The sequence below is a fragment of the Carassius gibelio genome, chromosome B9 (genome assembly GCF_023724105.1).
Source record: "Carassius gibelio isolate Cgi1373 ecotype wild population from Czech Republic chromosome B9, carGib1.2-hapl.c, whole genome shotgun sequence".
In the NCBI taxonomy this organism is placed as follows: Eukaryota; Metazoa; Chordata; class Actinopteri; order Cypriniformes; family Cyprinidae; genus Carassius; species Carassius gibelio.
Window position 1 is genome coordinate 28,686,906 of NC_068404.1, and position 27,173 is coordinate 28,714,078.

Below are 27,173 nucleotides of genomic sequence, written 5' to 3' on the forward strand. Positions count from 1 at the left end.
GTGAAATGGCTTGACCTGTCCCATGATCCATTGCTTTGGACATATTCTTGATAAACATGCAAAACATATATTGATAAACATGCATTATTTTTCAAACTCAAAAGGAGAGTGTCTGTTCATACCTGACCACACATGTGTACTTTCCGTTCTGCTGCATGGTGACGTTGAAGAACCACACTTGTGTTTTCTTCAGCATGATGCTCTGCTCCAGCTCTGAGATCTCAGAGCCCGTTCTCTCATCGTACCATGTGACGTTGTATGGTGTATCTGCAGGATCAAAGAGATGATGCATCTGCAGTGGGCACTCCAGTATCACAACTTCACCAGGGATCGAGAACGTACGCTCAAACTCCTGTTTGAAATCCCTGCAGGAACCTGTTCACAGACATGGACCATGAAGACAGTTAATCCGGGAGAATGGAAAGGCATAATGAGAGAGCATGGGAACAAAATTAATTTAGTAAAACAAAAATAAAAATTAAACAGTATAGCGGCACCAATGCTACAACTTTTTTCCATGCATTCTCTACCTCAAGCAGTGTTATTATTGGTAACTAAAACCATTGAAAAAATACTTAAGTTAAATATTAACTGAAATGAAAGAATATTTACAAAAATTTTATATTATATATATATATATATATATATATATATATATATATATATATATATATATATATATATATATATATATATATATATATCGTGTATCTAAAGCAGGTAAAGTAGCTATTGTATTTAAGTATTGAAGTTCATAAACATTTCTTTTGTTTTCTTTGTATGTATGGATTACTTTGGTTGTTACTGACATCTGGTGAAAATTTCATGTCAACAGCACCTTTAAAAATGTATTTACTGAGAAAAGCGGTGACGTGTTTAATATGCATTTTACCTGATGTATATATTAGAATTAATTCAAAATATGAACAGAAAACTATAACAGTATATCATTGATATTAAAATAACACATCAAACATGGAGGGGTATAACATTATGCTGAAAAATAGTTCATAGTGTTTCAAACAGTACAATTTTTTTTTTTCTATTTTATATATAATATTATATAAGAATTATAATTTCATCCAGGTAGTAAAGTTAATGAGACAAATGAGGTTATGGCCCTATACACACACTACAAATGCTCAATTAATTGAGAGAGGTTCAATTAAAATGCAACATGTCTAGGCTATAGTCAACGTTTAAATGTAATATTAAATATTCATTATCATATAATAAACATGATGTGTTCTCTCATTTGAAAGGTCAAAACCTTGAAATAACAACAACAACAAAAAAGACAAGAAAAAAGCCAGAGATGTTGGCTTGTTAGTATTATTATATCTTTTCATGTCAGGTTCTTATTTAATCAATAAAATTAAAATCAAATGAGAAGACATACTATCTATTAACAATCAAATGAAATCACTATCCACAAAATTCATAGATGGATCGTGCATAAATGTTAAATTTAAATTAGGGCTGGCAAGCGTTTAAAATTTGTAATCTAATGAATTACATGATGTGGCGATTAATTAGTTGAATTAATTGCACATCAAGTTTGGAGATAATACTCCCAAAAGATAATTTAATGTAATTGGTTTTTAAAGCATCAAACAGAGATTACAAAACATAGGATTAGCAAGAAATATTTAGTTGATAAAACTGATTACATATACTCTTTTGGACCATAATGGAGTAATGACAGAATAGATGTCATACACCGATGGGTCTGTGAAGCACCACTTCAAATCCAACACGACTATGGCCAATGGTTTAACTCGCCAAATGGTTCACAAATTTTTTTATTTTGGTTGGCAAAATTGAGCATTTAAAACAACACAATATTAACTTCTTACTTACTGAACTGTTGTATAAGGTGAGTATCACATTTGCACATGTGATATTACACTTAACCTACAGCTCGTGTGATATTTATTAACTTATGTGATGTAAATATGAGACTAAATTTCAGACGGGCGTTTTGCCCCATATCTTGAATTTTAGGGATATTCTCTAGACTCCATGTGTAAGGCAAGGCAAGGCTAGGCAAGACGAGAGAAAGCGCTCAAAACTCATCCGATGATTGCATAAATTAGTGGAACATTAAAATATAGAATGAACCTCTGTAAAGAAATGAGGTGTGAACATTTGAGAATGTATCATTATCTTAAATGAAGGTCGTAGTTGTAAGCTGTAGCCGTTTAGATCTTGCATTCGCAGTGGAAATGTGGTTCATTAATTTCTGAATTCTGACTTGCATGTAACGAACGGGCCGAGACAGGGCCCAATGGTAAGTCCGGCCATGGATACAACTTCCTTACCTGAACCTAAAGATTGTTTTGTTGGTATTACAGCACATTTAACTGGCCAAAGTAGAGTGACCAGAAAAATGAGGGACGACCGGCCCATATCTGTAGACAAAGAAATGACAAATATGTTAAATATTTGTTAAATATGTGTGTGGTGGTGTCTTTTCAAACATTTCCATGACATCTCAAGGCCTGCAAACACAACTATTTGCAGATTTGCCATGACTTTGACCCTATAAATAATATTCAGGCACAATATACAGTACTTAGTCATGTTTGATGAACTTTGAACCTCATGTCTCATGTCATGATATTTAGAAACGTAAATGTGTCAAATGACACAAACACAAACTTAATTACACACATGTGAAAAATTAAATGCACACTTAAATGCAAATAATTTTTAAAAGAAAAAAAACTTGATCAAGTTGCTAGTAAATTTCACAAAGAAATGGCATAAATCACATAATAGGAGAAAAACTGATATATTATCTTGCAAACGTACTCCAATAAACTCGGTTTAATTTAAAACATCCAAAAATATTATTATTATTATTATTTTAACAGTGTATGTATTGCTTTCATGGTCATAATATATAGAAAAGGACATCTAATTGGAAACTACATAAACAAAAATAAATAAATAAATACACAACAAAATAAGACTCAGATTCAGAGATGCATTAGTGCAATATTATTTGATGACCAGCTCTTAAATAACTAAGCTTAAGCAATCTGCAAATACTTGTATTTCTACTCTCACTTCCCTCTTCTCTAAGAAACGCAGATACAGTACATGGGAAACGCTGACTAGAGCTGAAGCTCAATAGTGCTGATCCCACAACAGACCTCTAAAAGAGTCATTTTTACAAAAGAAAAAAACTCAAATGAAAACTAAAAGAGTTTCATTCTTTGAAAGAGCAGACTACACGGCTGCATTAAAGAGGAACTTAAAGTGCTTGCTCAGCATTAAAAATGGGAATTTGAGGAACGAAATAAACATGTGCACAGGAGAAAAAGGGAACGCTTTGTAATTAAACAGGATCTAAGAGTACATGGCCTACATTAACCCTGGAATTTAACTAACACATTTAAATATTATTTACTTTATAACAAATCATTATTTAATTTTATTTAACACGCATCTTTTGACTTATCAAGACATTAACAGATGGATTAGTGGATTATTATAAATGTTTGGACTCTCATACAGGCGGCACCCATTCATTGCCATTCATATATTCAATTTCCCCAAATCTGTTTCCATTAAGAAAGAAAAAAAGCATCTACATCTTGGACAGCCTAAAAGTGAGTCAATTCTCAGCAACTTTTCATTTTTGGCAGAACTAATCCTTTAATATGACCAGGTCTGAAAACACTCTGCTACTGTTAAAAGGAGTGATGCATAATTTTGGGTTGATTCACATGAACATTTGCAATCCTGTTTGACAGTTTCTGCTAAGAACTGGAAAAACATACAAGAAGAAAATGGATCAGAATGAATAATGAACCCAATTTTCAAGTACAGCAAAGCACTGGTTTTAAGAAATGACAAACCCCAACAGCACTTATAACAGACGTGGGAAAATAGCCTACTTTAACATGAAAATGTCCATCTAAGAGAACAGACAGAAAGAGTGTTGAGTTCCCACAACCACAGATCATTAAACTGCAAGTTTAATAATAGCAACAAGTCTGTCATTTGAGTCATTTGCCTAAAGCCTCTGATTCAGTCCAAACATGTCACAGGAGTAAAATTTTAAATGTTAAATCAAAGCCAGTAGAACAGAACAGAACAAAATAAATAAATAAATAGATAACTGGATGGATTTAAAATCCATCCATCTTTAAATTTAAATTGAAATAAAAAAAATACTGTGTATGAGGTGCATTGCTGACGACTTCAGCTTTAATAATGACCCTTAATAATAATACGTAACTTTAGTTATGAGTCAACACTATAACTAGATTGCAATCAAATAAAACAATATTAAAGCCAAAAATAAACCACTGCATATTGTCTGCCCCATTGTCTACACTTGAGTGAATTTATGTTTCTCATGATATTAAAGACTTCAAGGCTTCTGCTTAAATGGTTAAAATGCTTCGTAAATTAATGCAATTGTGTAAAATTGTCCGTTTGAATTTTTTCATGCAACTAAAATTTACATTAAATAAAAAAAGTCGTTTATTCGTGTTTTAAAGCATGCCATGATGGTAAAGTTGGCTGATAAATGTGCAGAAAAAAAACAGACAAATAAACTTAAATATAAAAGAGTTTTGTGTGAAATTTCCATTGCTTATTCTATCCATAACTTTGCTGTCATTCTAAAAAAAAAAGTGGAAAGAAGTCATAATAAGGCATGACCAAGTCTGTCCAAATTGTGACTGCCATAAGTCAAAGTTTTCAATCTGTTGAACAAACATGAACATGCATTCATCAAGTTAAATAATATGTAAGGATTTCACCTCACCCCATGTTTACAGAGGAAATCTGGGAAAGCTCAGAAACAAAACCTAGAGAGTTCAAGTCATGGATCTAAATGAATCACACAATATAACAGCACAGATGCTGCCAGTCAGCGCTTTTGCCTTGAAAAACAAACCATCTTACCTACAGTCGTTCCCAAAGCATCATGTTTATCCTCGGTGAAAACTCTCCTGGTGCTTGAGTCAAGTACACATGTTTGTATCTTGTCTCCATTGGACACTGAAGAGCACATATATACCGGACTGTCGTGCCACTTCTCCGTAGTCAAGGGAATGTTTGAGAAAGCGCGTTTTGCAATACCCTCTCTGAGTTTGGGAAGCTTCCTCTCCAACGACCCAGAAAGTTGCACAACTAACGAGCATGGAAGGCAGAGAAAAGCTGTTTGACTTGATGCTGCTTTCACTGAACATTCAGAGTCTTCTCACTTATGACTTAAACTGCTTCAGGGACTGAGATGAACTTAAATCTGTTCACACGTGAGTGACCTAATCATGGTCCAGCTGAGCCTCCACAAAGAAATAACATGTGTGAGATAGCGCAATAATCTCTTATATTTGAATGCTTTCCACATATTTACAGTAAATACTATAGTGTTTTTGAACCATACTATAGTATTATACTTACAACACATTGTTAATGAATGCTACATCACACTGTATTGAACTGATAAACTATAAGAAATACTGTAATACAGCTAGCTTAGTTTTTACTACAGTAACCTGTAGTGTGTTGTAGTATAACCCACATGAAAAAAACACACTATAGTAATTTATAGTAAACACTAGTGTTTTTGAACCATAGTAAAGTGCTTGAATTAATTTGTTGTGGTAATTCTTTAGTTGCTGTGGTAACACAACAACTATAATAATATAAACAAATGACTTTACCCACGTTTTCTACAACTATAAGGTATATTATACTACAATACACTACAGTTTACTGTAGTAAAAGCTAAAGTATACTACAGCATTTATTACAGTTTATCCGTTATTTCTACAGTTTGTTGTAGCATTCATTAAGAAAGTGTTGTAAATACTATAATATATGCAGTATAATACACTTTACTATAGTATGGTTAAAAATACTGTTATTTAATATAAATTACTATAGCATTTTTTCATGTAGGCTATAGTTGTATTGGGTAAACTAATTTGTTATATTACTATAGTTACTAAAGCAACTATGGAATAACCACAACAAAATAATTTAAGTACTTTATGGTTCAAAAACACTGTAGAATTTACTATAAATTACTATAGTATTTAATTTTCATGTATGCTATAGTTAGAAAATGTAGTATAATATTGGGTAAAGTCATTTGTTTATATTATTATAGTTGTTATGTTACCACAGCAACTATAGAATTACCACAACAATTTAATTCAAGCACTTTACTATAGTATGGTTCAAAAACACTATTGTAGATATAGAACCATAGGGTTCTTTACTCAACTCCAAAGAATCTTTATGCTAAAAAGGTTCTATAATGTCAAGAAAGAACCCTTTTGGCACAAAGGTTCTTTATATTATTCATTCATATATTACATTATTCTGCAACATTCTGTATTTGTAATTAAATTATTGTTTGTAATAACTTAATATCACATTTTAATCATGCTGATTTTGAGAGAAAAACTGAAATGGCACTCTTCGTGTGTTATTGATGAACATAAAATGATATAAATATATACATTTTCTAACCCCCATATCTTAAATTTTGTGATCATTTACATGCATTCATTTATGCATTTGAATACACCGCATAATGCAGTGAAAGAACGCACTCAAAATGCACACGCGCCACGTGCACTAGTATGACTTCATGTAACTTTACATTAGCCTAGATGCGTGCACTTTTTAGGCACTATTTGTTTAGTTTTTTAATATACTTGATACTGTTAAAAGGCACATCATTAAAATAAAAAAATACGATTTCACATAGCACACATAAACACGCGTGGAAAACGTAATTAGAACTAGCTACTAAATTAGTTAAAAATGCCTATCCATATACAGCTATGATTCGCGAACCCCAAACTGACTCAAATGATTCGCAAATCTGCTCCAAACTTACAAACTGACTCAAATGATTCGCGAACCCCAAACTGACTCAAAAGATTCGCGAACCAGCTCCGAACTCCCGAGATGACTCAAATGATTCAAGCTCCGAACTCCCAAACGGACTCAAATGATTCGCGAACCTGCTATGAACTCCCGAACTGACTCAAACGATTCGCGAACCCGCTACGAACTCCCGAACTGATTCAAATGATTCGCGAACCCGCTATGAACTCCTGAACTGACTCAAATGATTCGCGAACCCGCTACAAACTCCCGAGCTGACTGAAATGATCGCGATCCCCAAACTGACTCAAATGATTCGCGAACCTGCTCCAAACTTCCAAACTGACTCAAATGATTCGCGAACCGAACTCCCAAACTGACACAAATGATTCGTGAACCCGCTCCGAACTCCCGAACTGATTCAAATGATTCGCGATCCCCAAACTGACTCAAATGATTCACAAACCCGCTCTGAACTCCCAAACTGACTCAAATGATTTGCGATCCCCAAACTGACTCAAATGATTCGCGATCCCACTCCGAGCTCCCGAACTGATTTAAATGATTCACTCTCCGAACTCCCGAACTGACTCAAATGATTACAGTATTAGTTACTGTCAAATGGAACTGCGTTACAGTAACGTGTTACTGCCCAACACTGTTAACATACATGGAAAAATGATCCACAGTTTCAAAATGTGTGTATTCTACATGAGTGTGTGTAATGTGCATTATAGAAAAAAAATGTGTGTGTACATGTATATATTATATTTAAGGACCTCATTAATTAAACACAATTTGGAACTAATGTCCACATTTTTTTTTTGTGTTGTGTCATTAGTTGTGTCTTAATTTGATTAATAATTATTTCTTTTTTTTATTTTACTCTTTAATTTACTATTAATTTATTCTTCATTTTTGTCTATTCTATATTATTCCACCCTTGATATTACATATTCTTCTTGCTACTATTAACCTATTGTTGTTCAGTTATTTATTATGGTGTTATTCATATTATACATATAATTTTATGCTATTATAAATCTATTATATCACATACCGGTATGTTATTGTGCCTTTGTACTAGCTTTTCATATTATTCACTTTACTTTAAGTTGTACTACATAAACTTTTTAATATAAAATATCACTTTTACTATATTTCTACTGCGCACTGTATCAGTGCATATTTTCATTTTCACTGGATAAATAGCCTCATCAGTTACATGTGTTATTATTTGTTGTGGAGTTCATCTGTAGGCTATAGTGCTATCAAAATGTAAAGCAGACTACAAGTGTGTCACTTTTTGACTTGTATTTACTTGTTTTATTAAATTTTCTCAACGATAGTAAATTATTAGTGTTTAAAGATGTATTATTTAGGTTTTAAACCAGTATTTCAAAGGGAATGACCTGTGTTCTGACCTGAGACACAAGAAAGAGAGAGAAAAAAAAGAAAGAAAAATGTTGGGACTGAACACATAGAAAGCAATAAAACAACTACATATCATGTAATGTACATTCAAATTACATTACATGAATATGTCACAGTTATACTAAATTAGCAGATTTGTAAACCAAAAAAATAAACGAAATCAACAAGCAAGACAAATGTGAGCTTTCAATTAATAATTTTCCAAACCTGACTAAATAATTGGAGGCAATTTTTTTTAACTGCACGTAGAACACAAACCTCTGAAATCGGTTGATAAATGTGAACGTTATCGTGTTTTTATTCAGTAAAAACCGCAGCTCCCCCGTTTACTTTCATTTGTTTTAAGGCAGTCTTGCCCTCACTAACATGGCGGACGCGTTGACGTATCGCGGCAACGGCTCAAAGCGGCCAATGAGGCGTCTAGGTATTTATATGTCTATGTTAAAAAATAACCCAACTATAGAACCTTCCCATCTATGGGTTATTTATTTCAACCCAACTCATTTGCTCGAGCAGCTTCATTCACTGGTCCGATCCGATAAATGGTCTGTGCGGATTTTCTAGCTTAATTCTAATGATTTCGTCAAACTTTTTTTATTAGCTTTGAGTAATACTTGTCTGAAAAGTTTTGCAGGGTAATCTTTTAATGTATTAATGCTGGCGAACAAACAGGAATAGCATTCATTTATAATCGATCTGATTCTCTGGGGGAAACAAACGGACTAAAGGGAATTAAAACTTTTTTTAACTTATAAAAAATAATAATTAACGCATCAGACAAATTATTTAATGTTATAACAGTTATATACATCATAGGATTATATTAACAGTTAACTACCTTTCATAATCAGGCAGGCTGTCTCTGATGTCGCTGACTGGACCGTTAAAATTTGAACCGGGATGAAGCGGGAAACATTATTTAACCCAACAGTAGGGATATAACTAAAAAGAACCCAACGGCAAAAAAAAAAAAAAAAAAAAAAAATGACCCAATAAAGTTTAAGATAACCCAACACATTGACCCAATATGTGTAACACAACGGTTAGGTTAAAAACAACTATTTTTTACTGTGTGTGGCACTGTTCGCTGTGTTTAAAAACTAAACTCATTTAAGCTTTGTCTGTTTAAACATTTAAGAGCCAGAGGATGCGAGCTTGCGCGCGCAGTGAGAAGATTTGTGCATGCTCGCAAACCCGCGCCTCAGAACTCTTGCAAATATTAAGCTCTCTCTGAAGTATTGTGTTTAAATGGAAAAATTCACACACAAACTATGTCAAAATGCCCGTTTTGGTAAGTATCCTTTCTGTACCTAAAAGCTTGTGCTAGACCTGCCTTAAAAAAAAAAAAAAAAAAAAAAAAACGATAAATCACTGTTTATTGTTTGCATCTTTACTCTGTTGTATTTATTTGTGCTGTTGCTAGTTGGATAGAATATTCTTCTAATTTTTTTATTAGAAAGTATAGTACCCCTAGCGTACACACACACACACACGTAGGATGAATGAACAAATTAATAAGTGGAAAATAAAGTATGCTATAAAACAAAGCAAATTTTAAAAAGCAGCATTACGAAAACAGTGATGGAAAAAAAAACTTAGACAAACCATGTTCGGCATGTTATAAAAGCTTTTAAAGAAATCAAAATAGTGGAAAAATAAAAGCATTTGATTCAGGAGCAAAGATCAGGGATTTAGAGTTATGTGCAAGTATTTAAATTGTGTTATTAAAGCTCTTGAGTCTGTAGGCCTACCTTACAGACACGTTTATGGTAGAATAATTATAATAGTAGAAGAAAGTCAGAACAAACACAGTCGGATTCAAGCATCGTCCTGGATATTATTCGGGATTATCCAATGCAATATCCTCTATAGAAGGAAGCCATGCACATTCAAATATACTGTGAGGATTTGAGCTATTATTGTGCAGTGGCGGCTATTTTAATTTAAGAATAGATGTTCTTCACTAACCTTATAAAATAGGACAGACATTCACTTCTGCTGTTGTTCTTCAGTTCTTTCTACAGTAACTCCTTCCCAGAGGTTTATTTCTGTTCTGGTTCTTGAATGTCACATATTTCTTCTGTGTGTCAGAATGGCTTTTTATATTCATGATCTGGTCAATGGTCAGCAGCAGGGGATTCATCATCGGATCATGATGATTCGGAGGCTTGGGAAAGGAACCTCCCATTTCCTGTTGGAAGAACAGCTTCTCAAATATTCTTTCTTCTCACTCAAAAAAATGCTGGTTTGTTTAAACCCAATTTTAGGTCAAATATTTTTAACCCAACAGTTGGGTTAGTCTATATAATATTTAATATTTAATTATTTATTAATTATTTTTTTACTTGAAATAAAATTAAATGAAACATACATACCTTACAAATATAACCACAAAAATATATAAAAATATTACAAAAATGTATTGTATTTCAGCTAGTTGTCAGGGCAAAATTTCTCATTTTAATTTTGTGTTACTTGATGAAAAAAAAAAAAAACGACAAAAATAATAAAATGAATAAAACTTTAACTAAAATTAAAACCAAAATATTAAATTATTAAAAGTTAAATAAACTGATACTTTAACATTCTCATATTCTTCTTTATTTTCACACATATTATTATGCTGACATTAATTATTAAATGTATTAAATAAAATGTAATTAAATGAAAAATAAATCTCATAATAAAAAAATATATAATTTAATGCATTCAATAATGACATTTATTTTAATAATTATACTGGTAAAAATATGATGGAATGCAAAATTTTTAACTTTTCGTTTGAAACCCAAAAAAGCTAAGCTAAATGTGTTAAACATCTTATGGCCACAAGATGGCGAAGTCGTTTAATTGTGCATTATTATCTTTTCAAACACTTGGTTTTAGAAAGGCTTTATTTAATAAACACTGCATGGCATTATAATAGAAATTAAATAAATCAGATTAAAAACTAGATGACGGAAAAAAAAGTTATCACTGTGTTAAACAATGGAAAGGTTATGCACACAGTCTTTTTAATTAAAGAGTGTAGTCAGACAGACAGGATCCAGTAACACCAAACAGTAGCCAGGTTTCCATTCAAAGTTGCAAAATTAACTTGCGAGCAAATTTGGAAAATTAAAAAATAAAAATAAAAATAATAATAATAAATAATAATAAAAAAAAATCACACAGACTTTGCTCAGTCATTTCCAAGTGACCGTAATAACACTTCAGATACTGTGAAGTGAAGTCACATAACTTTCATGCTCCATGGAGGAATTTATTAGAAAAATGCATTTTCATCTACCATTATTCGCATTAAACCTTTTTCGCAAGCCAAATTCCACCTCAAGCGAGCATTAAAACTTTTTTGTGAATTAAGGCATTTTAATTCGAAATTCAGTGTTTCCATCACTCGATTCTGGGTGACGGAAACCTAGCTAATTACATCCAAGGCAATCCAAAAGGGTAATCCACAAAAACAGACTAAAGTCAGGGCATGCAATTTATAGCTTTGAAGCCAAGAATTTAGCATTGAAGCACAGAACTGGAGCTTGATTTATTTTGCTAAAACTATGTGATCTGTGACGTCTGAAGATTTGTTTTCGCACAAAACCACACGACTGCTTCGTATTCTGGTTCAAATAACGTGAATACAGGTTTTCATAGCACAAACTGATTTATCAAACTGTTCAGAAATGTCTGGTTTGTCTGGAACACAAAGACAGCTTTTTAAACATTTTGACCACAAGATGCATCTTGCTTGTAGATGTTACTACACTTAGAGTGAAGATAACCTGTGGCAAACATGTTTAATATTTACGATCAGAAATCCTGATGTGTGGGGGGAACCCAGAGGACAAACGCATGCATGCTCTGGAGATTGCGAAACAATATCCACTCAGAAAGCGAGATGATGGAAGATGGAAGCAGTCATAGTGCAGCACAAAGTGAAATTGATGTGGACAGCAGAGATGGAGGATCAGCTTGTTGATTTGTGGCAACAGCATGAATGTTTATACAACGTGTTGTGTATAAAATAATTTCCAAACACTATCATTGCAATTTGTTCCTGCATATCGTCCGCAAAACTTATTCTGAAGTTTTGTGAGATTCTGCAAGATTTCCTGTGTTCACAGTCGAGACTCTGGTTGAAAATCTGTTTCTGTGTGGTGTGCTGTCTTTTTCACATCATGGCACACCACACACTATAGGAGCAAAATGTAAAAAATATTTTGGTGTGTACCCAGCTCAAAGGACCCTCAGACTGTGAGAAAGAATATTCTGTGGTCTGGTGAACCTCAATTCCATGCATCGTGTTTGAAGGAAACAGGCTCTGCTCATCACCTGCAGAGTAGCATCCCAGAAGTAAAGTGTGCTGGTAGCTGTTTTTCAGCGGCAGAGACCAAGGGACTCGTCAGAGTAGAAGAAAAGCTCAGTTCACCAAAATATTGAGGTAGCCTTAATGAAAACCCAGTCCAGCAATCAGAACCTTAAACTTGGTAGAAAGCTCACCTTCCAACAGGACAATGACCTTAAGCACACAGCAAGAGTGGCTTATAAACAACTCTGTGAATGTCCTTGAGTGACCCAACACCATACTGGGCTTGAACCAGAGGCGGCGTTAGGGGTGGGCTAAGGGGGCTGTAGCCCCGAATGTTTTCAGTAAAGCCCCGAATGTTTTTATTACCACCATGCCATCAATGAGTTTTCATGCCCAATAAAGTAATTTATATTAGAATTTAAATAAATAAATAAATATCTCTCGATTCTCACGTCCACAGTGTCTGTAAATTTACCCAAGTAAGTTACGCGTTGTCATTCACACCCGACGAAAACTGCCCACTGATTCTAGTGCTTATGACTGACATGTAAACTGGCCAACCATCGATGAGCGTCTGTACGATCCAGCCAATGAAATTAGATCTTTTTGAGGCAGGCGGTTTGTTGGCGTGTATTATTTTAATAGATCAATTTATTTGAAAATTAAAATGGATATTTCAAAATTCATCTTCTTCAAAAAGTGTCTGATTTAACGTTACATTTTGAACATCTAACAGTTAACGGTTGCGCAGCACAGTCTTTAGGACACACACACACACCACTCAGAACTCCCGAACTGATTCAAATGATTTGCGATCCCCAAACTGACTCAAATGATTCGCGAACCCGCTACGAACTCCCGAACTGTTTCAAATGATTCACGATCCTTAAACTGACTCAAATGATTCGCGATCCCGCTACAAACTCACGAGCTGATTCAAATGATTTGCGATCCCCAAACTGACTCAAATGATTCGCGATCCCGCTCCAACTCCCAAACTGGAGTCAGATAACTCAAATTATTTGCGATCCCGCTATGAACTCCCGAACTGCTTCAAATGATTTGCCATCCCCAAACTGACTCAAATGATTCGCGATCCCGCTACGAACTCCCGAACTGATTCAAATGATTCGCGATCCTCAAATTGACTCAAATGATTCGCGATCCCGCTACGAACTCCCGAACTGACTCAAATGATTCGCGATCCTCAAATTGACTCAAATGATTCGCGATCCCGCTACGAACTCCCGAACTGATTCAAATGATTCGCGATCCCCAAATTGACTCAAATGATTCGCGATCCCGCTACGAACTCCCGAACTGATTCAAATGATTCGCGATCCTCAAATTGACTCAAATGATTCGCGATCCCGCTACGAACTCCCGAACTGACTCAAATGATTCGCGATCCCGCTACGAACTCCCGAACTGACTCAAATGATTCGCGATCCTCAAATTGACTCAAATGATTCGCGATCCCGCTACGAACTCCCGAACTGATTCAAATGATTCGCGATCCCGCTACGAACTCCCGAACTGATTCAAATGATTTGCGATCCCCAAACTGACTCAAGTGATTCGCGATCCCGCTACGAACTCCCGAACTGATTCAAATGATTCGCGATCCCCAAATTGACTCAAATGATTCGCGACCAGAGCATATGACAGTGTTGCTTGCAAGTTCATACACCTCTTTAACAATTTTTTTTTTCTGAACTCCGACTGGCGAATTCGAACATCATTAGCGCAGGTGTGAATAACAAACTTGCTGAATTGAAGTTATCATTAGCCGTACTTTAAAGTTTGGATGTGTGTCTCTAGTTCTGAAATCTTCTCTGTCAGCCTAACTATTTCTCTGCCTTTATCACATGTGAATACCTCATTGCTGACAAAGCTAGATAAAATATACATGTTGCAAGTGGTGGAAACAACAATAGCAGGAGAAGAAGCCATTCCTCATGCTGATGAATGTTTCAGAATTACAACTGTTTTTTAATGAACTTGTGAAAAATGGAGCTACAATCGCAAACCAATCACCAGCATACCAAACAGAACCGGCACTAATAATAACAGAAGCACAACAAAATTACTAAAACATATATATTTTTTAATGTTCTAAAATGTCAATTAATTTAAAATTCATTAAAATATTAATAAATTATTTTATATTTTATACTAAATTTTATGTGAATAAAAAATAACTGATGCACATTTTTTCAGACTTTTCTTAGAAATAAGAAATATATAGTTTATAGTTGTTTTTCTTAATACACAATTTTCATTTCACCATACATTCCACAAAAATAAAACTTTTTTTAATTTTTATTTTAGAGTTAATAAAATAAAATATTAATTAAGTAGCCTATAAATTGTTATAGATGCATACAGTATATCAAAGGTTAACTATTAACAACTAATAACATGGTGTTTCTAAAAAAGAAAATATTTAAAAATTATAAAAAAAATAGTTTGTTCTCTGTGCAGTGTTACTTTAGTATTTACATTTAGTATATAGAAGTATATATTATATTTATTCATATTTTGAATAAGCTTGAATTAATTTGGAGTTAATTTTTAGATTTTAGTTTATGTGATTTTGTGTAATGTAGAAACGTTCATCTGTGAAGACTATTTAGAAGTTTTTTTTTTATTTTTTTTACTATTTTTGTTTACACACACACACACACACACACACACACTTTTATTTAGATTTTATTGGCATTTCTATTCGTTTTTGTTGTATATTTAAATACAAAGTTTACAGTAACAACACTGCTGTTCATAATGACGTTTATTGGTCATTCATTCTGAAAATGTATTTAAAACTGCACTTTATAATTTTTTTCCCTTATTCTTCTTCTCAAAGGCATATTGAAAGCATCCTCAGTTCAGTTCTGAAAGTCCCATAATCCTGATGCATGTAAATGCAGTTGTGGAAATAACGCTCATGAATGCTGGTTTTAGTGTTATTCAGCTCTGACCTCTACAGTTTCATTTACGCAGGTGAGAGTTAAAGCCAATCCTCCGCTCCATTGTGTCTCTCAAATTCCCATCAATCGCTCCCGTGCAGATCCGGGCCTTTGGAAATACGCCAGAGTTTTCAAGGACCAGCGTCTCCATTGTGTGTCTGGGCCTCATGTGTACTGTTAGATAGCTTCTCTTGTTTCCCTAAGTGTTGGACTTTCTCTGAAAAATCTACTACCTTGAAGGCTCACCTTTCCATTCTTCTTGAAAGCTCATGGTCTGTTTTCTGGAGAAAAGAGCTTTAGAAGCTGTTAAACAGCAGAGGACAGAATAAAGGACTAGAGAAGGTCTCACCTGCTGCTTTCAACACTGTGTGTCTGGATGTTTTGGTTTAATCAGTATTTACAGTGAGTGGAGAACTATATCGAGAATTAATGAATGCTTTTTGGTTAGCTGATTGTTGTATGCAGCATTTAACGTGCAAAATAATTAAATACATGCATACATATTGTACATAAATGACATGTTTTTCCATCTGCTGCAGATAGAGTACTTATCATTAATTAAACCTTAAATTAAAACCATAAAAATTTTACTCCATAAAAAAGAATCTAATTACATTACTTATATTTTTAATGTATTACATTACATTTGCATAACTTTTTGGCACCTGCTGGGCTTTTTTTTTCCTTCTCTTTTTTTTTTTTTTTTTATAACAAAAAATCCAAAAGTTATATTTTTGGCAACTGTAAGGGCCCTTTCACAACACAATTGTGAAAAAAAAAGTGTGCTGGCAACCTCTCATTTTCATTTAATTTACCCTAAAAAAATACTAAAAAACTAAAAGTAATAATTTATATATATATATATATATATATATATATATATATATATATATATATATATATTGTTTTTTATTATTATAATTTTTTTAAGAATATCTAGTATTATAAAAAATAAGAATAAAAAAAAAAAAAACTAAATTTATTTAATAACTTATTCTATTAACAACGACACTAAAAGAACACAGGCAGATATATTCCTGAGAGTGATCAGTCAGATTTTAATGAACCGTTTAATAAAAATGTTTTATTTCTACCACTAGATGGCACAATTTAACTGATTTGTGTTTTCATTACAATTTTTAAAAACACGAGCTGATATTAGTATAGCATGGGCCTACTAGCACACTATAGCCTGCTACTCATTCTGTTTCTTCTAATATACATATAAGTAAATGCTAGAATGCTACTCCACATTTCTGAATTCCCATTTTAGAGTACGTACTGAATTCAATGTACTTCCCTGCCTTTCCTGGACATACTGCATCTGTCATCTTAGCATTGTCCTTTAATTGTCCTGTTGTTAAACAAGTAAATGAACCACGAGGAAACGCTCTATATGAGAGATGCTCTACATACAATTCTCTGCCATTTTCATCCTTTCAAATCAGCTCCCATGGCATCATGGGAAAGAGTCCACAGGTTGCACAGTTTAATTTCAACCTTTGATGACGCATTGTCGACTCTTTTTGATTAAACTATCACTAGTACAATCAAAATGCATTGCAAAGAGACCAGCAGAGCTCAGATGGAAACTAGCTTTACGAAAGAGTTTGCTTTAAATCTGAAAGGGACAGAAACATACTTTTTAGTACATGCATTTTATTTGACAGTTGTGTGGTTATCTCAACCGATTGTTGCGCATCACGTTCGGATCATTTACGTGTCGTTTGCGCTGACTGGGATCATTTGAGGTTGTGTACGTTTATTAAACAATGCTGTTGAGAAAAGCCAGTGTCAACAGACCTGTATGTGGAACTAGTCAGCTGGTATTTGTCCGACAAATCCGAGTGACACTCCGTCAAACTCCAGAAGGCAGGCTATCAGTTATCCATGAGCTCCAACAATGTGGCAAATAATGAATAAGCAGCGTTTGACAGAGCGGTTACAAGCACTGGATAAACGGAGTAAGACATGCATTGTACACAGTATCAGAGCTCTTTGATTATCGCATTATCCTGTTAATACTGCGGCCGTTTGGATTCGGTCAGCAGACATGATCTTTTAACTAAGCAAACATCAGACTCGAGCGCTTCATCCAAGTGCCGCCAAACCCTGGAGAGATAGGCCTACTGTACAGGCTTATCTGCTCAAACACGGCCTGTTTCAATATGTACACTGGACTCCTTCATCACGGACGGCTATTGATTGAGATTACGATAGCACAGCTCCGGGATTTTATCTGTTCCATTGGGACTATTGACTTAAGCTCTCAAACACCAAATCAGTCGTCAAGTGCCCCTCTTGTATTTTCGCAAGGCTTTTCTTTAATCTCTCGCACACACAGTCGCATCTCGCAGGGCTTTCGGATGATGTCCCATCCCTTGCATTGACTCATAATAAACACACAATAATAAACCTAATTTAATTTCTGGGTGTTGAATAGCTGGCGTGGTTTACGCGTAGGATTAGGACTGTGTGACATTAGGGCCTTGTTTTAGTTAACCCAGTTTCAATGCAAACACGAGCACTTCAACAGAAGTCCGGATCGCCATATATTGTTTGTCGATGTTCTGTCTGACTGCTCGCCGTTCCTGTAAGGAGGGGCCCGAATGAAGAACACTTCAATTAATGGGCTTTTTATATACAGAAAAGAAAACACGATTCGTCCTGAAACACATATAGCTACACGACAGCTTGATTTTATGGTTTGAAATCCATGGCATTTGCATGGGTTGAATGGGGATGAATGGTTCTTTGTGGAATCAAATATGGTTCTTCTATGGCACCTTTTAAGCACCTTTATTTTTAAGAGTATAACTGATCAAATTTAGGCTAAATTTTCTTAAAAGGAATGCAAGTTTCTTTGGATAAAAGTGTCTTGAGTAAACAAATAAGTATAGCACATGCAGATAAATGACAGGCATGGTTGCAACAAGACATTGTTACCACCACAGGAGCAACAGCAGAACACATTCATAGCTACAAGAATAAGCAAGTGTACATGTGTAAAAGCTTTTGCCCATGTGCTATCGCTGTAGGCCCACCATAAATTAGCTTTGGTTCCCTAAAAAAATAAGCTTTGTCAGATTATTATAATCTCCACAAATAAACTTGCTTATAAATGCAGTGGGTGTAAATGGACAATTATAAATGCTGTGAAGCTGAGAAAGCATGGTGTAGATGTGTTCACCTATTCATTTAATGTCCCCGACGATTCCTTTCAAGACAAGTAAAAGCTTTAAAAATATCACAAGGGGTATTGCTGCATGTTTTATAATAAAATATCTTATCAGGCACTGTTCAGGCATTTAAGATGAAACCTATTCAAAAAATCCATTGACTTGAAGACAATGGAACCAGAAGGGATAAAATCCATTTGTTTCTGGGATTTGGCCCATAAATACATCATTCCTACAAAACTCTATAGACAGTAGTGAGATGCCATATTTAATTTGACATATATGAAAACGTGGCTGTAAGGTCAATAGATATGCATGGGTAGTGATCATTCAGATGACCAATTATTGAAAAAACATATCCAATTTAAACAAACTAATAAATATATACATTCCGGTGGACACAAATGAAACTATCCTTCAAATTTTCAAAGCATCAGGAAAAAAGAGAGAAAGAACTACAATGCATATAAATGAAATAAATAATTTATCTTTATAAACAAATAAATTTGAAATGCATGCTTGCATACATCTCTAAAAAATCCATAAAAATAGGGTAAATGTACTTTACTGAAATGAAGGAATTTTCTGTATTGGTATTTTACAGGCGTTTTACCTCTATTTTTTTTTTTTTTTTTTTTTTTTTACTGCATTGTGTTGTTGTTTTTTTAAAAAAAAGTTTTAATATGTATTTATTTATATTTAACAGTGCACATACATAAAATATAATTTTCGTCATCTGTATTTTTGCCTCATTTTCCAGTAAAAATTTCTCAGCATCCTGAAATCAAGATAAACAACAAAATTGTGTATACTACTGCTTGTTTAAAACATTAAGTATAATTCTTATGCATAAGAACAAGTTCATTGGAAGAGACAACCAATGAACACATCATGATGCAATATTCATTTCTTAGGTAAATTATGGCTAAACTATTCCATTCTTCAAAGCCATTGTCATTTGTATCAAATACCTGACTAAGGGCCATTTGTTCAACTGTAGGCTGTGTGTGTTGCCAGTAATTTATCAGCATTGTGCAACGGCTTTGAACACGACTCGTCCAATCAGAATCGGCATCAGACCTGTGTTTTTATAATGCGGGACTACATGATATAATGCTACATGAATATAGAGGTCAGAGCCACTCATTAATGTGATCTTACCTGTCACAGACAGTGTAACAGCAGCATGACTAACACAACAGACAAACACAGTGTGTTACTCTTATTCACAGGAACATGTCGCACCCTCCCTCTGTACACACACACACTGTATGAACGCTGCGGATGTTGTATCTGTCTGTGTCTCTCACGCATTTTCAGATGCCAGAGTGCCTTCTTGGCTTTTGTCTGCTGTGTTTGAAGAGCATGCATGCTCCATTTGAGTTATGAAGCTAATATTGTGCTTATATTGTGTTTGACATGACTGCAGTTTTTGCTCTGTTTAACATGCCGAACTGTTGTTATTTTATCATGATCTCTTTTTAATTGCAGAGGTTGTGGTTATTTGCCATTGCTTGGTGTGGTTCGGTCACGCTCTACCAACAACAAATGAGTCACTCGCTCTGGGTCTCTGAGGTTTCTCTGGAAAGAGACACAGACAGTGTTTTCAGATGACAGAACTTCATTGTTTGAGAAGACTATAAAGTGTCGACAAGCTTTTCTGAAACCTTTGTATGGTGTTGTCAACAGGTCTGTGTTTTATCAGACAGATCTGGTTGAAGTACAGTCGAGTCATTTAATGTCACGGATGTTTAATATTAGATTCAAGTAGATTCATATGCACAGCAAAAATTTAAATTTTAAAATGCATAAATAAGAAAATTAAGCAAGTTATTTAAAATTATTAAATAATTTATAATTTTCCAATACATTTAAATATAAAGGTTGTAGGTTCGAATCCCGGGGAACACACGTTAGTAAAAATTGATAGCCTGAATGCAATGTAAGTCGCTTTGGATAAAAACGTCTGCTAAATGCATACATTTATTAATTTATATATATATATATATATATATATATTATATACACACACATTCACAGGGGCGGATCTGCCGGGGTGGGCAAGTGCCACCCTAAAAGAAACCCCGGCTGCCACCCCAGTTGGCATCAACGAATTAAAGGTTATGGCCAATTTGAAAATTTACAAGCGCGAATCTTTCGTGATGAGGCTCCGAACTCCCGAACTGATTCAAATGATTTGCGATCCCAAAACTGACTCAAATGATTCGCGAACCCGCTTTGAACTCCCGAACTGATTCAAATGATTCGCGAACCCGCTACGAACTCCCGAACTGACTCAAATGATTCGCGATCCCCAAACTGACTCAAATGATTCGCGACCCCGCTATGAACTCCCGAACTGATCCAAATGATTCGCGATCGCCAAACTGACTCAAATGATTCGCGATTCCGCTCCGAACTCCCAAACTGACTCAAATGATTCGCGATGCCCATAACTGATCCAAATGATTCGCGATCCCCATGACTGACTCAAATGATTCGCGATCCCGCTCCGAACTCTGACATATTCAGATATAGATGGAATTTAAAAAATAAATTAATAATTTTCGATTTTCAAGTAGCCTATTACACCTGTCAAACATAGTCTATTTTGCTGTCAATATTGTTGACGGTGTCCTTTATCAGTAGGCCTTATATTTATGCTCTACATGAAGTATATAGATATTGTTGTCATGAAGACAAGACCCTGGTCTGTCGGCGGCCTCCTTCTATTTCACCTACTACAGCAGCAGCAGCGCACGATTCTGATGTGTAAAGACCATAGACCGTATAAAAACACAGAAAACGCGAAGCAGCCGCCACGCAGCAGAACCTCCACGCTCACGACACGCAGCCAGTGTGTCACCGGCCTGAGACTCAGGAGGAAAAGTTGGGTAAATTTTATTATCTATCAATAAATTAAGCTTTAATGAAAGCACAGACTTTGAGATTTTAAATAACTAACGTTACAGTGGTGTAGTCTACTACGTGATAAGTTACCCACTTTTAAAAAGCGTGAGGATACGTAACAACTTCGTTTTGTGTCAGAACGAACTTTCACACTTTCATTCATAAATTCACCCAGTTTGTGTTTGAAAAGAGACTGGGATTGAATTGCGGAAATTGAACTTGCTGTATAAAGCAGAACAGCACGGAATTCGGCCATAGGCTATTTGAATGAATAAATCAAAAGTAGAGCACTTAATCAAATCTCGATATGGACTAGTGTCTGCCAGGGACGTGGGAACTATATTGTGAGAGGGGGGGCGGCGTTTCCATGGTGACGCGTCATTGCTTGTCACGTGACACACCGCAGCAGCAACAGCTCTGAATGAATGATGATCTGCTTTTATGTAATTTTTCCTTTTTATTCAGAATATTCACAAATGCTTTAGCCCAGAGGGGACACCATCTACTGTCTATGGGCACCATCCCAGTTGCTCCAAAAAAAAAAAAAAAAAACTTCCTCCATTCTCCTATCCGCGCTCGCGACCGCTCGCACCTCATGTTTGCGGCTGAATGTTCAAAATTGATGGATGAACATCTATGCCCGGGTAGAGTACATCAGCAATCCAGCGAAGAGAAAGGAAAACTAAAAGTAAAAAAAAAAAACTAAAAAAAAAAAACAGGCATAAAGTTGGCTTTACGTTGGACGAGTCTCAAATTTAGGGACCGTCTCTAAAGTTACATGCGATATTGTTATACACTTTTCTAACGTCAGTAGCATTTGAGGAGAATGATGTAATTGTTCATGTAGGTGTCAGCTATAATGCACAATTAAATTAAATGTTTGATATTTATTAAAATAACCTGTAAATCATATGTACATTATACAACTCTTTCACATGGGCTCAAACGCAAATTTGAAGCTCAAGAGCATTTGAGGAGAAAGACTTGCAGTCATAAAACTATTGTAATGTGTTCATTTAGGTGTCAGCTACAATGCACACTTTATACATTTTTAATATATATTAAAATAAAGTATAAATCATTTAGGTGAAAACAAGGCCGTTTATCACTTTCAGGCATTCCTGTGAAAGTTTTTTTTTTTTTAGGTTCCCTTAGGACAATTACCCATGGTTTTAACAATAACACCACAAATCATCATTCTTGTAGCCATGGTAACTGCAAATTAACCATGGTTTTGTTACTTCAAATAATAATTTACAAAGAAGTATTAAAGCTGCAGTAGGTAACTTTTGTAAAAATATATTTTTTACATATTTGTTAAACCTGTCATTATGTCCTGACAGTAGAATATGAGACAGATAATCTGTGAAAAAATCAAGCTCCTCTGGCTCCTCCCAGTGTCCTATTGCCATTTGCAGAAACTCCATCGCTCTCGGTAAAAAACAACCAATCAGAGCTGCGGTCCGTAACTTTGTTTGTGTTCAAAACGTAGAATAATTTATATAATAAGCGAGTACACCATGAATCCATTTTCCAAACCGTGTTTTTAGCTTGTCCTGAATCACTAGGGTGCACCTATAATAAGTGTTTATATTCTGACTATTTTAGATTGCTTCGGGGGTACCGCGGCGGAGTAACCCAGTACCTTTGTGATTCTTCATAGACATAAACAGAGAGAAGTAGTTCCGGCTACAATGTTCTTCCGCAAGACGCAAGCAGTTCTGTTTATTAACCGCTAGAGCATCAAAAGTTACCTACCGCAGCTTTAATACACTGTATGCATTAGTGAGTGTGGGGGTGCTTATGGGGTATGGTCACTTATTCCTTATATGAACTGTTTAAAAATGCAAGACATTGATTGAATGAGAATAAGTTTGTAAATGATAGCCTGTGTCCTTTTGTAGTGTGCACATATATTTATCATCAAACTGTGATAACTGACTAAATTCAGTATATATATATATATATATATATATATATATATATACACATGCATTTATACAATACAAAATATAATAAGAGATTTAGAAATACATGCATGCATACAATACTATTCAAAGTTTGGGGCCAGAAAGTTAATACTTTTATTCAGCAAGAATGCATTAAATTAAATCCCAAAAATCAAACCTTTAGTCTAATTTCTGAAGATCATGTGACACTGAAGACTGGAGGAATGATGCTGAAAATACAGCCGCACATCACAGAAATAAATATATTTTACAATATATTCACATTGAAAATAGCTATTTTAAATTGAAATAATATTACAATATTACCTTAGTGAGCAAAATAAACTTAATTCAAAGAAAGGTGTTCCAATTTCAACTTCCAAATTTTAAACAGTAGTGTACATACATAAAATATAACTTTCTTAATTTGTACTTCTGCCTCGTTTGAGTAAAAATATTTTCACATCCTTAAAACATGATAAGTATACACAGTACACACACATATAAACAACTTATATATATATATATATATATAAAACAAAAACTAATAATAACAAAAACAACAAAATTACGAAACTTTAAAATTAATGTGAAAAAAACTGAAGCAAAATATCAATAAAAACTAAAAAAAAATAACTGCTGAGAAAGTTTGTTTTAACATACATACTTCAAATGAGAAAAAACAATTTGAAAAGACAACCAGTGTGTAAATGATGATATAGAGTAACGCTCATTTTGGGCTAAACCCGGCCTTTAATAGCAGATGCAAACATGCTGACTGTAATTTTTTGGGAGGCAGTGATGCTTCACAGCTGAAGCTGCTTGATGATATCAGAAGTTTGAGTAAATTGAGCACTGAGGAGGTTCACTGTATAAGTGTGATGCTGGACTGCTGATATAAGCGTTCTGTCCTCTATTTAATTGCTTGAAAGGAGCACAGAGAGACCGCTGTGGCCCGGCTTTGACAATGAGAAAGGTCTCAGGAATATATCAGAGCTGGAGGTAAACGGAGATGCAGGTGCTCCGTTCTTCACTGTTATGATGTCCTCTGTGCTAAAAGAGCAGACCTGAACACACGCGGAGCTCCACACCTTATCTAGATGAGGACAGGGAACTACAATTTGCCACACGGCCTACAGTCAACAAACCCCACTGCTCTACATCTACAGACGGGACGGGGACGACTGTGACGAGACGCTGCTGAAGCACAAAAGTGGTGCAAATCTCTGCTGGGGGTGTCAGTGTGAGAAACTGCTTGATGTTATTGTAGCTGATAGCCTGACATGACCATCATATTGCAATATTCCAACAAGAATCAGGGTTATTATCTTTAACTAAAACCATAGAAAAACATTTCCTGGAACATTAATTGAAAGTGAATGTGAAAGTGAAGTGACATTCAGCCAAGTATGGTGACCCATACTCAGAATTTGTGCTCTGCATTTAACCCATCCGAAATGCACACACACAGAGCAGTGAACACACACACACACACACACTGTGAGCACACACCCGGAACAGTGGGCAGCCATTTATGCTGCGGCGCCCGGGGAGCAGGTGGTGGTTCGATGCCTTGCTCAAGGGCACCTAAATCATGGTATTGAAGGTGGAGAGAGAGCTGTTCATGCACTCCCCCCACCCACAATTCCGTCCGGCCCGAGACTAGAACCCACAACCCTTCGATTGGGAGTCCAACCCTCTAACCATTAGGCCACGACTTCTTGAAATATGACAAATGACGCAGTTAGATATTTATTCTGTGTAACATGAGAAACTGTATGAACGACCAATGATTCATCACTGAACGTAGATACTGTATCACTCTTTATTTCTCTGATATTGCTTTGATTTAATGAAAAATGAACTCAAAAGTTAACTGATGTAAAAGGCCTACAGTCTGAAGTTTGACCTTACTTGAATACTTTAAGTTAATACTGTTGAATAGATGCAGTGATCAAATCTTTTTGTTGCTAATGAATCATTGACTTTGAATGAATTTATTCCCTCCATCACGTGCAGGGTCTGGAAATGTCTAGAAACTCCTGATGTGAATGCAATCTAAAGCAGCAATCATGAGAATAGAAATAAAGAACAATATCTACTGATAGCCACAAATGCTGTGGATTATTACGTACAGCAGTGTTTCTCTCCCGCTAGATTGTGACCAGAAACGGTCACAGGTTTGTTCTGATGGGTCATGGACAGCAGGGAAAAATTAATGAATCATGCAAATTAACGACTAATTAAACATACCTTTTGTGTGTGTGTCTGTTGAGGTTAAAGGTTTTGTCTAGTCAAACTTGACAGCATTTTGGTGCAAATGTTTTATAATAAAATATATGTAAACAATATTGTTCTTTATGATTTGGGTTACAGTTTTAGTTGAAGATAACCATGAATTGGTTATCATGACGCTGTGTCATCCTTAAAAATAATATACAAAACTCTACAAGTTTATACTGACCGCAAAGTGTTTTATGCATAGAGTAATGTTTTGTTTTCCCCCTGAAGTACTGACAAACAGCAAAAGCAGAATAACATGCAAACAACAAGTATCAGGAGGACGAAACGATAAAGTGCCAAAAACGCAGTGCAGTTGCCACAATTAGAGAGATTTAATTCAACAGCAATCCTCAGACGTGGAAATCAACACATTGCATCAATGCTAATAATACAGACAGTAGTCTAATGATTTATTCAGGCTCTGTCCCCAGAGAATGGCATTTAATTTCTTAAAAATGTACCTTTTCTCCAAAGACACTGCATGGTTTTCTTGACTGTTTGACTCGTTGGGTCCAGGTGAGTTGAGTTAGTGTCAGGCAGGTGGTCGTCTGGAGCTGCTGCTGCTGCTGTGTTTGAGAGGCCATTTCATGCCTGGCTAGGCCTGCTTTGTGGCCCAATTCTCCTAATCTGGAAATAATTATTGTGGGATTACCCATCTGCACTTTCACAGAAATGGGCCAAGGGTGTAGTCACTGCTCTAGAGGGACAAAAAGACACAGAGAAATAGTGCACATGAGGTGTTTGCCAGGCATGCAAATAAGCATTAATGTCTCCATTTCCAATTTTCTAAGGAATAAACAATTGGGAATTTTTTTAATAAACTGCCAAAAGATGAAAACAATTGTTTGTTGTAAGCGTTTACAATCTTTTTTTAAAGTTTCAGTTTCATGGGTTTGATTAACTTAAAAGAACCAATTCAGAGTAATTCGTTTGTGAAACATGCTTTGATTCACTACAAAGAATCGACTCACTAGAGTAATTTGTTCGGGAATCGGACTACACTTCTTACGCTGCATCCATTTGATTCACTACAAAGAATCGACTCACTAGAGTAATTTGTTCGGGAATCGGACTACACTTCTTACGCTGCATCCATTTGATTCACTACAAAGAATCGACTCACTAGAGTAATTTGTTCGGGAATCGGACTACACTTCTTACGCTGCATCCATTTGATTCACTACAAAGAATCGACTCACTAGAGTAATTTGTTCTGGAATCTGACTACACTTCTCACGCTGCATCCATTTGATTCACAACAAAGAATCGACTCACTAGA

The 27,173-nt window shown here is 35.1% G+C and overlaps 1 protein-coding gene across 4 annotated transcripts in view; it reads right to left on the reverse strand.

Annotated features, from left to right (window-relative positions):
- zmp:0000000936 (interleukin-1 receptor type 1) overlaps positions 1 to 26,497 on the reverse strand; it is a 39,959-nt gene extending 13,462 nt beyond the window's left edge. The window contains exons 1-4 of one of the 4 annotated variants that reach the window (XM_052566418.1): positions 26,356 to 26,497; positions 10,267 to 10,489; positions 2,322 to 2,411; positions 123 to 375 (exon numbers count right to left, since the gene is read on the reverse strand). In XM_052566418.1, the coding sequence (XP_052422378.1) occupies positions 123 to 375; positions 2,322 to 2,409 (341 nt within the window). In that variant the 5' untranslated portion in view covers positions 2,410 to 2,411; positions 10,267 to 10,489; positions 26,356 to 26,497. Of the gene's footprint in view, positions 1 to 122; positions 376 to 2,321; positions 2,412 to 4,923; positions 5,162 to 10,266; positions 10,490 to 26,355 lie in introns of those variants that run through there. The other 3 variants (XM_052566419.1, XM_052566416.1, XM_052566417.1) reach the window with 3 other exon arrangements.
- Positions 26,498 to 27,173: the final 676 nt, after the last annotated feature.